General features: G+C 36.8%; 1 protein-coding gene across 3 annotated transcripts in view; it reads right to left on the bottom strand.

The window, feature by feature from the left end:
* The window catches only part of LOC122634087 (titin), a 120,648-nt gene that overhangs the window by 104,772 nt on the left and 1,506 nt on the right, over positions 1 to 14,370 (bottom strand). Inside the window, exons 3-19 of one of the 3 annotated variants that reach the window (XM_043822669.1) lie at positions 14,026 to 14,218; positions 13,552 to 13,665; positions 13,076 to 13,250; positions 12,886 to 12,986; positions 12,529 to 12,738; positions 12,268 to 12,453; positions 12,092 to 12,206; positions 11,769 to 12,010; positions 11,579 to 11,701; positions 11,264 to 11,455; positions 10,954 to 11,162; positions 8,848 to 9,385; positions 8,587 to 8,774; positions 8,345 to 8,495; positions 8,038 to 8,266; positions 7,719 to 7,963; positions 4,724 to 4,927 (exon numbers count right to left, since the gene is read on the bottom strand). In XM_043822669.1, coding sequence (XP_043678604.1) covers positions 4,724 to 4,927; positions 7,719 to 7,963; positions 8,038 to 8,266; positions 8,345 to 8,495; positions 8,587 to 8,774; positions 8,848 to 9,385; positions 10,954 to 11,162; positions 11,264 to 11,455; positions 11,579 to 11,701; positions 11,769 to 12,010; positions 12,092 to 12,206; positions 12,268 to 12,453; positions 12,529 to 12,738; positions 12,886 to 12,986; positions 13,076 to 13,250; positions 13,552 to 13,665; positions 14,026 to 14,218 — 3,415 coding nt within the window. Of the gene's footprint in view, positions 1 to 4,723; positions 4,928 to 6,921; positions 7,053 to 7,718; positions 7,964 to 8,037; positions 8,267 to 8,344; positions 8,496 to 8,586; positions 8,775 to 8,847; positions 9,386 to 10,569; positions 10,635 to 10,953; positions 11,163 to 11,263; positions 11,456 to 11,578; positions 11,702 to 11,768; positions 12,011 to 12,091; positions 12,207 to 12,267; positions 12,454 to 12,528; positions 12,739 to 12,885; positions 12,987 to 13,075; positions 13,251 to 13,551; positions 13,666 to 14,025; positions 14,219 to 14,370 lie in introns of those variants that run through there. The other 2 variants (XM_043822670.1, XM_043822671.1) reach the window with 2 other exon arrangements.

Raw genomic sequence — 14,370 nt, 5'->3', positions numbered from 1 at the left:
TATGTTTTACAAAATTTACATATATATGTAGTATATATAGTGACTCACAAAGAATTGATTATTTATTTTCTGCGATTATTGTAGATGCATACATTTTTTTTAGAATTATATCATTTTCCACAATTTATTTATAGTTTTTCTGCAATTACTCTTTTCATAATAAAAAAAAACAATAAAAGCAGAAAGAAAAAAGAAAAGCAATCCGTGTAATTATAAAGATCATATAATAGATTTTCTGACTCTATATATCCATACACAGCGTGTGCTTACGCGCTATGTCTCGTGCAAAATTTTATTATACACGTACGACATTGGTACTCCTTTGGTGATGACATCACGTCCCTCCTTATATTCCTAAGTTTATTTGTAGCGAGTCGTCGTCGCGCCATTCTAAATCCTTCCTTTATATTCCCGCACGCTACACACACCTACCTTCTCTCCCTCTTTCTCTCTCTCCCTCTTTCCCTCTCTCCTTCTCCCCCCCCCTCTCTCTCAACTTATAAATCCAACAATTGTTAAATAATGTTCCGTCATCTTCTCTATTAGATTTTTCGTCTCGATTCTTATAACAATATTTACTTCAAATTGCTATAAAACCTTGTTATTCAAATTTATAAATTATTATAATTATTCTTATTATTAAAGGGGAAAGCAATAATATCCGATTTATTGGACAGAATATAAAATAAATCGACAACGTTTATCTGTCCTGTATGTTTTATTAATTTCACTTCCGACAGTAACCACTAATCAAGTAGCAATTAATTAAGATATCTAGCTTCGATGATACGTTCTATAAATAACGGAAATACGAGGTTCTTCTCTGACCATACCTGCGTGCTCACGCAAGAAAGAAGATTAAAGAAGAAAAGGAAAAAGAAAGACGCGAAAAGAGGCAGCTCCGCACGAAAATGGAGATTGAGAGATGGAGCCGGTAAATTTATGCTCGTAAATTTTTTTCCAAGGCTCACCGATTCAACGGGATAGATTCTAATCACTTATACATCGTGTCTACATAATTACGAAATAATTCTATACTATTTCTAAAACGCGAGAAGGCGATTATTGATCGTCTTGATTATATAGATCTTACGAATCTACATGCTACGTGCTTATATATGGTGTTCGTGTTATGTATCATCTAACATTTTCTTCATGATCTACGTATATCGCGATACATAAATAAAATGTAATAAAAAAAAAAGATATTTTAACGTTTCCAATCCAAACAAGTTTTCAACCGATCTTTTTCGTGGAACAAAAATGTTTCAAGAAATTTATTAAACTCTAAAGAAGAAACGATTGTAAATCTCTTATCATGGAAACAACGACCCTCTGTATTATGCAATAACTAGGATCCATTAATTACGAGTTTGTCTTATCGGTGGAGTCACCGACCGGTTTGTTAACCCGACGATGAAGATAGCTCCTTACTTTTTCCTCTCTTATTGGTTGAACTGGACTAAGATCTCAAAACGACGAGTTTTCTTTCAGCGATCTCCAATTAATCGCATACATTCGATTATTTTTCGAAAAATATTAGATTGCAATAATTAATAAAAAAAACACACATTTAATATTTGTTGTCGTAGTAATATTCGCCCGAAGACTAGTCCGATGAAACTGAAACGAAGGAAAGGAACGTCAATCAAATCAGTGAATTTTCAGAGCACCTAGCGACGAATCTAAATGCGACGTCGCTAGCAAAATCGGGAAGAGTTAAACGAGAGAAAGAGAGAGAGAGAGAAAGAGAAAGAGATAAAGAGAGAGAGAAAGAGAAAGACCTGTGGGCAACCCTCACACTCAAAGGCAGAAAGAGAAAGATGTAAAGTACGAAACGAGGGAGATCGGCTGCGAGAGTTCGTCGACCTCATCCGGAGGTTCTACCGTAGAAAAGCGAGATATGCTTTCCATTTTCATCTTTGGCGATAGGCCAAAGTTTCTGCTCTCGGTGCCGATCTCGTCTCTCCTCATCCTGTCATTCGTCAACGGAACACCCTTTCTCCTTACGAATTACAAACTCGTGAAAAAGCATTGATCGAGTTACGATCAATCGTCAAAAGAAATCGTTCGACTAGAATCAGAATTTATATAGAAACAATATTTTCAATAATGAATGTCGAGATGCAATTAGATAAAACAAATTTGAACGAAATATTCCAAAATGATAGAACATTATTCTATTCTATTTGAATTGGAATTGGATTCTAAAAAAAATTCTCGCATGTCCAGTTCGACTGTGGCGATCGCGAGATCGCATAACACGTTTCGACAATCATTATTTCGTTTTTTCACATTTTACTCACGTACCGAAGAAATTACAGTAATTTCTCTTTAAAAAAAAAAGGTGGGCGACGAAAATGAAAGTCGACAATTTTCTATAAAAGTTTTATTTAAATATAGATATTAATGGAAAAAAGAAAGTTAACGAACAAACAATTGAATTTATTCGATTGATCTCCGATGACAAAGATATCGAAGGTAACCCAGATGTAATCCAGGAACACCCCGATATAACAATGACAATGAAAAGAGATTCCATACGAGCTGAGTGAAAGTGAGTTTTGCAGTCGAGTTAAATTGCATGCGCCTGCCTAAAGTCACGCTTGCGTGTACCTACACGACATACAAATACGCCAACACACATACACATATACATACGTATACATGAACACAGAAAGAAAGAGATACGGGCGTGTTACAAATATAGGAATGCACGCGAGATTCTTAAAGAACGACAACCTCCTGCGAACGATGGAAGAACGGACAACATGTACACGAAGTCATGACCATATTTGGAACGTAGAAATTAGGCCAACGTGCGTCGATTGTGAGAGGAGTCTCGTACGAACTCCAAGGATTTTATGAAAAGGCTCTGCGAGCGTTAAAATCTCCGAACTTTGTCATTTATCACATACATCGTAGTTTAAAAATCAGTTATAATATGTAGATATGCGTATACCACAGATATCAATTTCTTAAAATACCTAGGTATTTAGATTTACGTATTATATTCGTTACGTAACAGCTATCACCGTTTCTAATTCGTTCATTAGACTGAATATAACAATCTTAAAACAAATCTTGTCCTGTTTTATTTCATAAGACATCTCCTTATCTTATCTTCTTTAACAATCGAGTAAATTCGTCGATACGATACCAAAATCTTATCGCGTGACGTAAAAAAAAGAAAAAGAAGAAAAACGAAAAAATAATAAACGTAATAAAGAAATCAAAAAGTAAAATCGATCGGTAGGAGAATCCTTTGAAAGTGACTTCGCATAGTCCCGTCTTTGGACAAATCCTGTATCCCTCTCTCTTGTTCTTTTTACATTTTTTTTCTTTTCTTTATTTTTTCCTATTCCATTCCCTCTTCTTGGGTAGGCGGGAGTCAGTGTCGTAAGGTCGTAGATACGATAGGCATTGGCGTTGTGTGGAAGGATCACGCCCGGCGCAGCTCGTATAATACCGGTTTGTTAGATTACACGAGAGCGTCCAGGAGATCTCCCTGGCAGAAGAGTAAGAAGAAAGAGAGGAGAGAGGGAGAACCTCCTCTTTCGACCTGTTACACGTGAACCGTTCTGTCGTTCTCTCCGTTCTGTCTTTCACAGAACGTGGCCCCGTGAGCGTGCGCTCGAGCGCGCGCGCACCTACTCCACGTACGTCCCTCATTCTCTCGTTCTTCAGTCATTTATATATACGTAGGTAATAGACGTAGGGGTATATACAAGATCAGAAAGAGCAAGTAATCGAGAATACGAGATACAAAAGTGTATCGTTTTACAAGAAATTTACACCAAGGTTGATGCCGTAAGACGATAGAGAGAGAGAGAGAGAGAGAGAGAGAGAGACAACAAGCACATACTCGTCTAACGTAAAACGAATACTCTCCTTGCTATTAGAAGATTTTCAAGATCGCCTTTTATATGAGGGTATTTTACGTGTATATTACTACATGTATTTATATGTATATTAGATCCTCGTGAAGATCGAAGTCTTAGGCGGGTGAGACTGCGGTAAGTGTCAGGCTACTTATTTTTTATGGGAAACCCGATGGAGGCTCATTAATCGTTCGCACCGGTCGGCTGACCGCAAACTGATCCTTTGAAAAAAAAAAAAAGAAAAAACCGCATAATGCGTCTTCTACGTGGCACCGACGATGAGAAACTTTCGAAGAGGAACCCGCACGTACGAAGCGGTTAAATTTATCCTTCGTGGAGTTTCGGCGAATTCGTTTTGCTCGGTGGATACCTAAAACGCTTACGGTTTCGAGAGGACTCGGAAATAACTATAGACTCTCGTGGAGCAACTCGGCTCCCGAAATATCTAACACTATGGACTTCGTATAACGCTCTCGTATGTACGTACATAATGTATGCGTCTACATGATGCGCCAGTGCACGTCAAACGCCTTTCATGTTCCTCAACGGGCATAGAATGTATTTTCGACACACGTTCTCCTTATAGTTTTTTACCATACGACACGGTAATCGTTGGCTTTGCCAGTTTCGAATAGAGTCGTTCAAGTAATCATTCTAATAGTTGATTTCGATTATTTCCTTTCGAATCAGTTTCATTGTTCAGCTAACAATTAACTGGACAAACGGATCGATCAATTTGTTAATAATTATTACTTTAGTTAATCGACCGTTTATTTACTCAAATTTTGATATTAACTTCCTGCTAAATCAAAGATATGACATTTCGTAGGATCGATCCTTACCTGAAGCAACGCGATCACCAGACGCGTTTCTCCACTTTGCACAGCTATCGTACTTATGGTCGTCGTAGGTGTACTCCCGTTGGTAATCTGCTGCTGCGAATGTTCTTTATCCTCTGCAGTAGTTTGCAAATCCCCGCCAGATCCTTCTGGACTCTTGTCCATCTCCATCGAATTGTGTCCATCCACCATTTTCGCTAATCTCGTCTTATTCGCGCGATAAATAGAAATATATGAATCGTGCATCGATTTAGGCTAACCGTCTTCGCGGTTAATTGGAAGACATTGAACGTTGCCGGTTAAGGTTAAGGACGAACGATTACTATCAGGCGATATGCCAGCAAAACCACACTCAAAGTCCTCCAACTTTCGTAGATATATCTCTTTCACGCTTCGTATAGTCGCACGTGATTTTACTACTTTATATACTACTTTACTATTATTCTACCTACACGAAATAGATTCCTGTTATTTTTAATAAATATATTAGAAAATAATTTAATTAGAAAAAACTATCGAACGTGTACATAAGTATGGTGTCTTGTAACAGTGTACTATCGGAGACTTTAACGCCCGCATTGTTTAAATATCAGGATCGAAAATAGTAAAGCTTACGAACGAATCTAATAGTCTATGAGTTCGCTCTATATTTTCTTTGAGGAGATTCAAAATGACGTCCTCGACTCGGTTCCAGAACGATTAACATTAATTTTGGCGGTCAGCCAAGTCGCGTTCGCGCAAATTCCGGGGAAACACAGGCACGTCTTATGTACGCGCGTCCTCCTCGCCTACGAAAGAATGTTCTTCGTGTAGAATATAGAATGCGGTATCCCTTAATCATAGCGTTTAAAATAGATAGGTACCGAATCCTTGCCGGCTTTTAGATCTCACGGTCTTTCGCGATTTCTCGTTTTTCGATAAAAATTTTCATCTTTTTCGTGAATGACTAAACGGTAGCGTTATTCCTCTTCTTCTTCTCGTGATGTAATCGATGTGTCAGGAATGAAATTAATGAAAAAACTCGATAAAAGCTCGCCATCCAACAGACTCGCTATGTTTATACATTATGGGTATCTTTATAGAGTGACGTCACCGACACGGACGAACGAATGGGAGGATAAAACCGGACTGACTGGTGGCGTTCTCCGAACGAGAAGTACACCACATCGAAAGCAGTGTGATCGGACGACGGCGATCGCTTGAAAAAATCATGCTTCCTGTACTCGATCGTTCTATTGATATTTTGACAATAAAAAAAAAAAGATAGAAAAAAGAAAAATAAATAGATACATATAAAGGAACTCTGACGAGGTCGTATGCCGACTTATCGTTATACGTTAACGAACGCTCTTCTGTTTAACGACCGGAACGTTACATCGGATGCATACAAGTAATTGCACGTAATCTAATAATTAATATTCATGGGGCGTCACTGATTAATTAAGACCGCTGTCTCATTATGCTCAGCACATGTAAGAAGTTCTTCAACCGATCACGAACTGCCGGTTTAACGATAATTCTTCCTTTCGATCTTTCTTCGCTCCCTTATCGCATTGATATATTTATTATAGAAAAATTATATATTATAAAAAATTGTATATAAAATTTATCAAATAATCAATTCCACCAACGCGAGCTCGTATAAGATTATATTTTTTTAGGAACGGTTTGACGTTACGTAATTTGTTAAATAATACTGACAATAAGTTACTCGTTTCCCAGAAAATGCAAATAGTCTCATTTGTTTTTCTGGCAAAGGAAGACGAGTCCTTGGATAAAAATGACAAGTTGTAACACGTGACTGTTTTAGCGTGACATTGGTTGGACCTGATACGAAAATTCAATGATAATTCGTACGTGCTTAGCCGTTGATTTTTAAAAACGATGAAAGAAATATTGCGAATAATGATAAGATCGCGATGTCGTTTTTAATATTTTCTATGTAAAGAAAAATGAACAATATTTTTGAAAAGAGAGTCTATCTTTCGAACATAAATGAAAACACGTATAATAGCACGATATATTTATAAATATTTAATAATAGCTAAAAATTGAATGGTCAAGTAATCAGCTGTTCAGTATGAATGAACGTGTTTAATCATTTTCAAAAGATAATAAAAATCTTTTTCGATCGAATCAACGATTCTCGCTTTCGATAATTATTGAAATTAATTCAATGTTAGAACGAGGCGGACAATCACCTAAATCGATCCACGTTCAAGCAACAACGTCGACAGTGCTAACACACTCGTGTGACACATGTCACGAACATGTCACGTCACCAACAGACCTAGCGCGGACGCCGAGCTGAACCGAGACTGAGGATCCCGAACTTTTCGAACAACTTCGAGCCCGTATAGTCTCAAACCGAACACTTCCGATCGTAGCCGATTATCGTCGAAGGTTACCTATCACTGCCGAAGAAACACGACAGCTTTAACGGCGGTGAATTTAAATTCACATGCGCCTTTAGTACTTTCCTTTCGATCATAGCGATGCACTTACCTTCGATTAACATGCAATAAAACCCAAATATCGTGCAATAGCCAATGAAAATCTTGATATATTCGACACATAATACTTTATTTACAAAAAAAGTAATTATTAAACCATGCAATACACACCATACATGAATCTTCTTTTAAGAATAAAGTTCTGATTGGTTCTTTAACGAGGAGTTAAATAATAAAAATATCCGATGTTTATATATTAATAATGTCTATTTTACCTCTATTCGTCGATACCTTATCTGTGATGTTAAAATAGTGAGCAAGAAGAAACGTAAAATGCGTCACACAATCAATCAGCTTGGATTAGCTAGAGGCAGGCGACGTCGATTCTCATTTGCCAAAGCCACGGCAGTTATTTCGGCGAACTTTGATAAACCAGTGTCGTAACGAGCGAAACAAGCAGCATCGTGAGCGCAACTGCAGTTGCAGCAGCCGATCGACGAACTTCTCTCGTCGTTTTGCGTGACATCGTCGATCGAACGACTCACCTTCCTTGCGTTTTCCAAAAACTCCTCCCCTTCGATTTCATCTTTATCGCGTTTTGTTGGAGACATCTCGATACCACTGTCTTCGTGATGTCTCGTGTAAGTTTTCGTGATCGAACAAACATTTTTCGTTTCCTTGCTAATCGTATGCGATTTTTCTTCGTCGGTTGTAATCTCCTTGATCATCTTAGTACAAGTCGGTGTTCTCTTCGAAGATTCGTCCTTAGATAAAGATTCGTCAGACAGACCTATAAAAAATCGTAATGTAAAATAAAAAATTAAAAAAGTTTATAAATTAAATGTCTATCGAAATCAAACGTACCTTTCATAAAAATGGTATCGATTTCTCGATCGATACCATTCAATCTTTTATTTGGATCTTCGATTACTACATGATGAGAATCTTGCATCTCTTTAACATCCACGTTTTGCGTGTAATCTTGCAACGTATTTGAGGTAACTTTATAAGATGCCACCCCTAAATGAGTATCGTGCGAGACATGTAAAGTAGTCGTTTCCGTGACCTCCTTTACGATCTTTCCAGATCTCTCCTACGATAAATCGAGATATTTTTCTTTAAAATTATTCCCGAAGCTTCTGAAGTAAAAATAGAAAGGCCTATGATTTACCTCCGTGGTCTTCTCAATGGAAACGACTTTCCCTATCGGTACCAACTCATTTTTTGCTTCGACTTTGGTACTTTGCATCGACACGTTGGGCTTTTCAACTTTCACAGGAATTATTATTTCCGGCTCTTTCGTCGGTTCTTCCGGCTTCCACCTAAATAAAGCATCACCAAGAAGATATATACACCAAGAAATACATTAATATCTTATGAATACACGACGAAAATCGTAATGTTCATTTTTACCAAGTTGAGCTCGAAGAAGTAGCTGGTATTATTGATGAAACTACAACGTCGTCGCATTCTGGAGATGTCACGAAAGATTCGCTTCGAGATCTCGCCGTAGGCGTGATCGAACATTCCGTAGCTGTCACGTAACCATCAACATTGACATCTTCGTTCGTGCTCTCTTCGTGTAATTTTTCAACATCCTCCTAAGAAAAAAATAACATTTCAATTAATTGAAAGCTAATTATTACATAATTCTTTAATTTACTTTACACTTACGATCTCTTGTTTTTCTTCAGCAACATCGATCATTGACGAGGTGTTTGAAACGACCTCGCTCGAAGCCATCATCGATGGGAAGCTACCAGAAGGAATCGATGAAACTGCTGACGAAGTTTTAGTATCTTCAACATGCGAAACGATCGGTCCAGGCAAGAATCCAAAATTAGAAGAAGAAGTTAAAGTGGACACATCAGCAGCACCGATCGACGTTGAAGCAGAATCATTCGAATAAACGAATGTAGGAGTTATTTCACTGATCGGTGCAGTGATCGAGGAAGTTGTCGTTGTCGTTGCGGATTTGAGTAAAACAATGGGGGGCATAGTGCGCGCTAAAGTCGTCGTTGTCGATGTTAGGGTAGAAGAAATCGATAAAGCCGAGGTAGGGATCGGTACCGGTTGAGTTCTCGCTCCAGCTTCGCACAATTTTGCATCCAGTTTCTCAGCTAACCGGGTCACTTCTGCCAGTTTCGCCGAGATCGCCTCGATCGCTGTTAGATTACCGGCTTTGACCGAAGCATCCTCAGCTTCGGACATTCTAGAAAATGATAAATATGATGTTTAATACTTAGGCTGGTATAAAAAGATTTTACTGCGTCTCGTACTTCGTAACGTCTAGAAAAAAAGAGAAATAATAATAATAATAATAAGAGACAGAGAGAGAGAGAGAGAGAAATATTTTCGAGTCATTTTTCAACGAGCCGATAAGTATATAAATAGAAGAAATATTAAGTATTACCTATGTAAATAACTCGTACTAAGAGTTATAAAGCGAATTGAGTACTGAAGAAATAAGTTCGAATAAAATTCAACATCGATCGATCTGTTTTCATTGACAAAATTAGATACGCCATTACCTTCTAAGATAAAACGTCAAATTTTAGTGATTGCGTAAGAACAACGACAGTGACAGCGCGCCGTGATGGCGCGTCGTCGGCCAGATGGTCTTCAATGTGGGACGAAGTTCTAATTTCGGGGAGCAGATACGCTGTCTGTAGCACCAAGTACCACGATCATGCGCCATTTTTAATCTCTACGCCATAAGTTTCTTATATTCGAATATAAAAAAATAGTTAAAAACGATTTTAAAACTCTAACGCCAACATCATTTCGATCGATAGAGTTTCTTCGATTCGTGGAAAAGTGCCAATCGGATTTTCCAAAAACGAAACGTGGGTGAGAAAATGATGATATAATCTATTCATGTTAAAGAATTTACATCGAAGATCTGAAATTAATATTTGTACATATTTTGGTATGATTGAGATCATGTATTCGTAAATATATTCGTACAAAACATTTGAACAACGATTCGTAAACAATATGATATATCTAAGAAATGACAAGGTAGAACGAAGTCCAACAATAAGCCACTACACTTTGTGGAGTTATTTTTTGACCATGACCGTCTATAAAATAGGACTTTTACTTCTATGAATACTGTTCTTGAAATATGTTAACGAGGCGCGACCGTCCCATATTCGTCGCGCCAAGAACACATATGAAAAGCATCAAAGACGAGTACACGTGTTTGATCTGGTTCACACGAATCGCTTTCACATTTCTAAGAATTCAAAGATAATCGGACGATCAGGCGAATAAATAATATTATTTAAAAAGTTTATAATCATTTTCTATTGATCACATTGATAAGACATTCAAAGGATAAAAACAAATGAAAATGACAAAGAAATATCTTTCGTTAGATCTGATGTAACTCACATGAACCGCTCGTAAGATGTGACTATCCCTTCGACGAACAGCCATGAACTGACACGCCGCCTCTATTAAAAACGGAGCTAACCGCCAACTTAGCCCACCCTCCTCCTACTTCTTACAATTTATATTCAACTTTATTTCCCCTCGCACTTTAGTTTACGGAAAGCCACGTACTACGACGAGTGAAATATACCTTATGTTTATTGAGTTAACCCAATTGCACGATCTCCTCTCTCGGGCTTTCATTTTCTCTTTTTTTTTTTTTTTTTTTTTTCATATAACACCAAAATATCGATCACGATAATGTTTTCATTTCAATGAAATATTTCCTTTAAAGAATAACTTAGCGATTAAGTTTACGAATCATCGATCCGTTGTCGTACTTGCCGTTGATGGCATACAGGTTCCTTTAATCTGGTCCTTAAAAGACGTCCCAGTCTCACCATGCGGCCAACGTCCAACAGTAGCTTTTCTCGATCACCTAAGATGTCCCTTATCTCGGCTCTGGCACGGCACTCGCTAGCGAAATCTTCATTTTTTCTCGCTCGTTTTAAAGATCCAACGATTTCAATCAAATCCCGCAACTTCGAACAGTGCTAAAATTTTGTGAAATTATATATAAGAAAAACATTCATGGTAACTCAAGTTTTTGCTTTATCACGCATTACTCCATAAGCAGCGAAACATATTTACGTACATCCTCGACGCTTCTATGAAAAACAGCACACACTCGTAGTCTAGTTAGTTGCTCTTGACCAGCTGAGCGTAACTGTTTCCATGTTTGACGTAATCTTGAAAACAAGTGAACGTTGTTGTCCAATGGTAATCTACAAGACAATCTCAACACTCGTGCTCCGTTTACCAATTGACAACCGTACTCATAAGTTCCCTGAAAGAAAACAAGAAAAATAAACCAAAAGATAAAATCGTATAGCATACGCTTATTTTTCTTATAGACTTACTCATTTTTCTTATAACTTCATTTTTTTTGTTATACCCATAGGGAACTTACCTTCGCAGTTTCCTGAAAGGACTGATGTTTTTCTTTTTGCGATTGTATTTCACTAGTGTTACATCCAACCTCCATAAGATTGTGAAAGAGAACGTTGAACAGATCGTTCAACCATTTAACAGCCTAAAAAGTATCATCCCAAGAAAATTGGAAAATAGGACTTCGAATTAATCTTTTATTCGTGATTTACCTGTTCGGCGTCGTTCTCGTAAGTATGTATTAAGGAGATTTGTTTCAAGGTTAACTTCTGCAACTCTACGCTATCATTAAAGATATTCTTTCTAGCGATCGTAGCATCCAAAATATCGCGTACATTGACGATGTCCTCACCATAATCGATATGAACATCTCTTCCCAAGGCATCTTTGACAGGCATTGATAAGATGTCCGAAAGTTTCTCACCCTCTTTCACGAGTTCCTGTTCTAACGCTTCTATAAAACGCATCGAGTAACATAGTTGAAACTCCATACATTGCTTCGAACAATTATCGTATCATAAAATTTCATACTTACCCAAGGCCAATTGATTATTTTCCAACATAAGTAGTTTCAAGCTAGCTTGAGAAAAATCATGAGACGTGTTTGTCATCACCAGCTTGTCAAAAACTTCGCTCGTCTTATCAAAGTACTAAAAGAGTCAAAAAAATGTCTCTTTTTTTTTTTTTAATGTATTTTTTTCCTAAACTTACCTCAGATACAAGTCTGAAAAATCTCTGACAGGTAATAAGAACGTTTCTTCGTCTTTCCAATCTAGATGCAAAACTTCGACAAACAAAATCCATGAAATCCTTTTGAGATTTCAAATCCTCCGGTAAATGACCTGTCGGCAAGCGGGCAATCTTATGAAGCAACTCAGCATAACGACCGTACGTCTCCTGAACAAATATCGAAGGAACATTATCTACAATGGAACATTAACTACAATGGAATCATTTTTGTGACTATCTTACTCGGCATTTTAATTCTAATTGTTCATGCTGTCGTCTAAGCTCGTCCGAAGATATCACATCAAAACCAATTTGATAGGAAGAGTTCAACATGGCATCAGCCGGTCCCAAAATCCACTTCGTTACTTGTGAAACACCTTTTTCGAGATCGTCTATTACCTTTATAGTATCCAAACTTCTTTCCATTTGAGTCCAACAATTTTCAATGTCGACCTATACAAATAATGAATATGACGAAAATTTAAAATCTAGATGTGTGTGTGTATGCGTGTGTGCGTACGTACATGCATGCGTATATGTATGGTATATATATATATATACACACACACACACACCACATATATATGGTAAATGAGTTACCTGTTTTAGTTCAACGGAATCGAGAAGTCCATGTATCCGTTTAACCGTATCCAAAGAATCTCTTGACGAATCCCTACTCATAGTGTTAACTAAACTTCTACCTATGAATATAAAAAGAGAAAATGTTTTGTCAAAATCTCTTTATATAATACATATTTCCGATGATTTATTTAAAAACTGTCTAATTAACCTGAGTTAAGGATACGAGAAGTAACAGACGTAAGTTCCATTCCGATTTCCCAATAAGATTCTAAATCATCATCTGATTGCCTCATGCGAATCCCATCAAGGCTGTTCAATCGTTCATGCAAATTTGACATTTTCGATAATAATTCTAGGCCATCTTTCATGTATTCTTCGACTTTCTATAAAGTAATCGATAAATTAATTAAGCAATAATTTAATAAAAGTAATATAGAATTTTTTCAATGAAAGTTACGGAATGTTTTTTTTTTTAAATAAATTATGTGAAAATGTCATCAACAATCTAAAAAATGAGAGTGGTATCGCGCAAAAAAATAGCCGATATTATGTTTCATATATAATTGTATTCGATCATATTATATATTACAATAAAGATTTAAAAAAATTTAGGTGTATTATTTAAAAACAAAAAACATTCAATAACTCTATTTTAAAAACCCTTACATATACAATAAATCGTACCAAACGTTTTCGAATCCATTCCGTATGGTCGTAAAATTTATTGCCACACAATTCGTATGGTAATTGAGAAAATTCAATAAACCCGTGAAGTCTTTCGACGGTAACATACATTGGCTAAAAAGATATCAAAAAAAAGTAATTTAAAAAATTGCCAATAACAGCAAGTACTCTTCTTGAATTAATTAAAATCAATGAAAACGGGTGTAAAAAAAAAACCGAAAGCATAAATCGGATCTCGTTCCTTGTCAAGATTAATCGAAAGCGTATCGAATTACGTTGTTTGTTCGAAAAGCCTTTTCTACTTCATAGAACAAGTTGAGAAATCATTGATCCGACATTTGATGTTTATAACGATTAAACAAATTGAATAATCTTAAAGCGAGGAAATACTTACTTGTACGAATAAACATGGGGTTAACTATTAGTAGAAATCGCTTAGAAAAAAAGTTGTTCTTTCAGAGAAAATATACGGACCTCGCTGTCCTTATAGGACTTGGTACAACTGTCGACACGCTTATCCCAGAAGCCGTCTGGACGTATAACGAACACGGAAGTTGCACGACTTCCTAGAAGCATCACCGATAACCTGATGCAGGATCTTGCAACTCGCCATGCTCGATAGCGTGCGTCTATGATCAATACCAGACCACCTTTCTTCGTCCCTTCGCTATAAATAATTGGAAAATTAGAGTCGTCAGAAGTAGATACACATTCGATGACAGAGAAATTATTTGAATAATTATATAGAAAAACGTCCATCTTACCGATATCGGTAACTTTTGAATATGTTGTAGAAATGAAAATTTTGACTTCATATTG

This window comes from Vespula pensylvanica, chromosome 14 (genome assembly GCF_014466175.1).
Source record: "Vespula pensylvanica isolate Volc-1 chromosome 14, ASM1446617v1, whole genome shotgun sequence".
Taxonomy (NCBI): Eukaryota; Metazoa; Arthropoda; class Insecta; order Hymenoptera; family Vespidae; genus Vespula; species Vespula pensylvanica.
The sequence above is the reverse complement of the archived record's forward strand: the minus strand, read 5'-3'. Positions and strand labels throughout refer to the sequence as shown.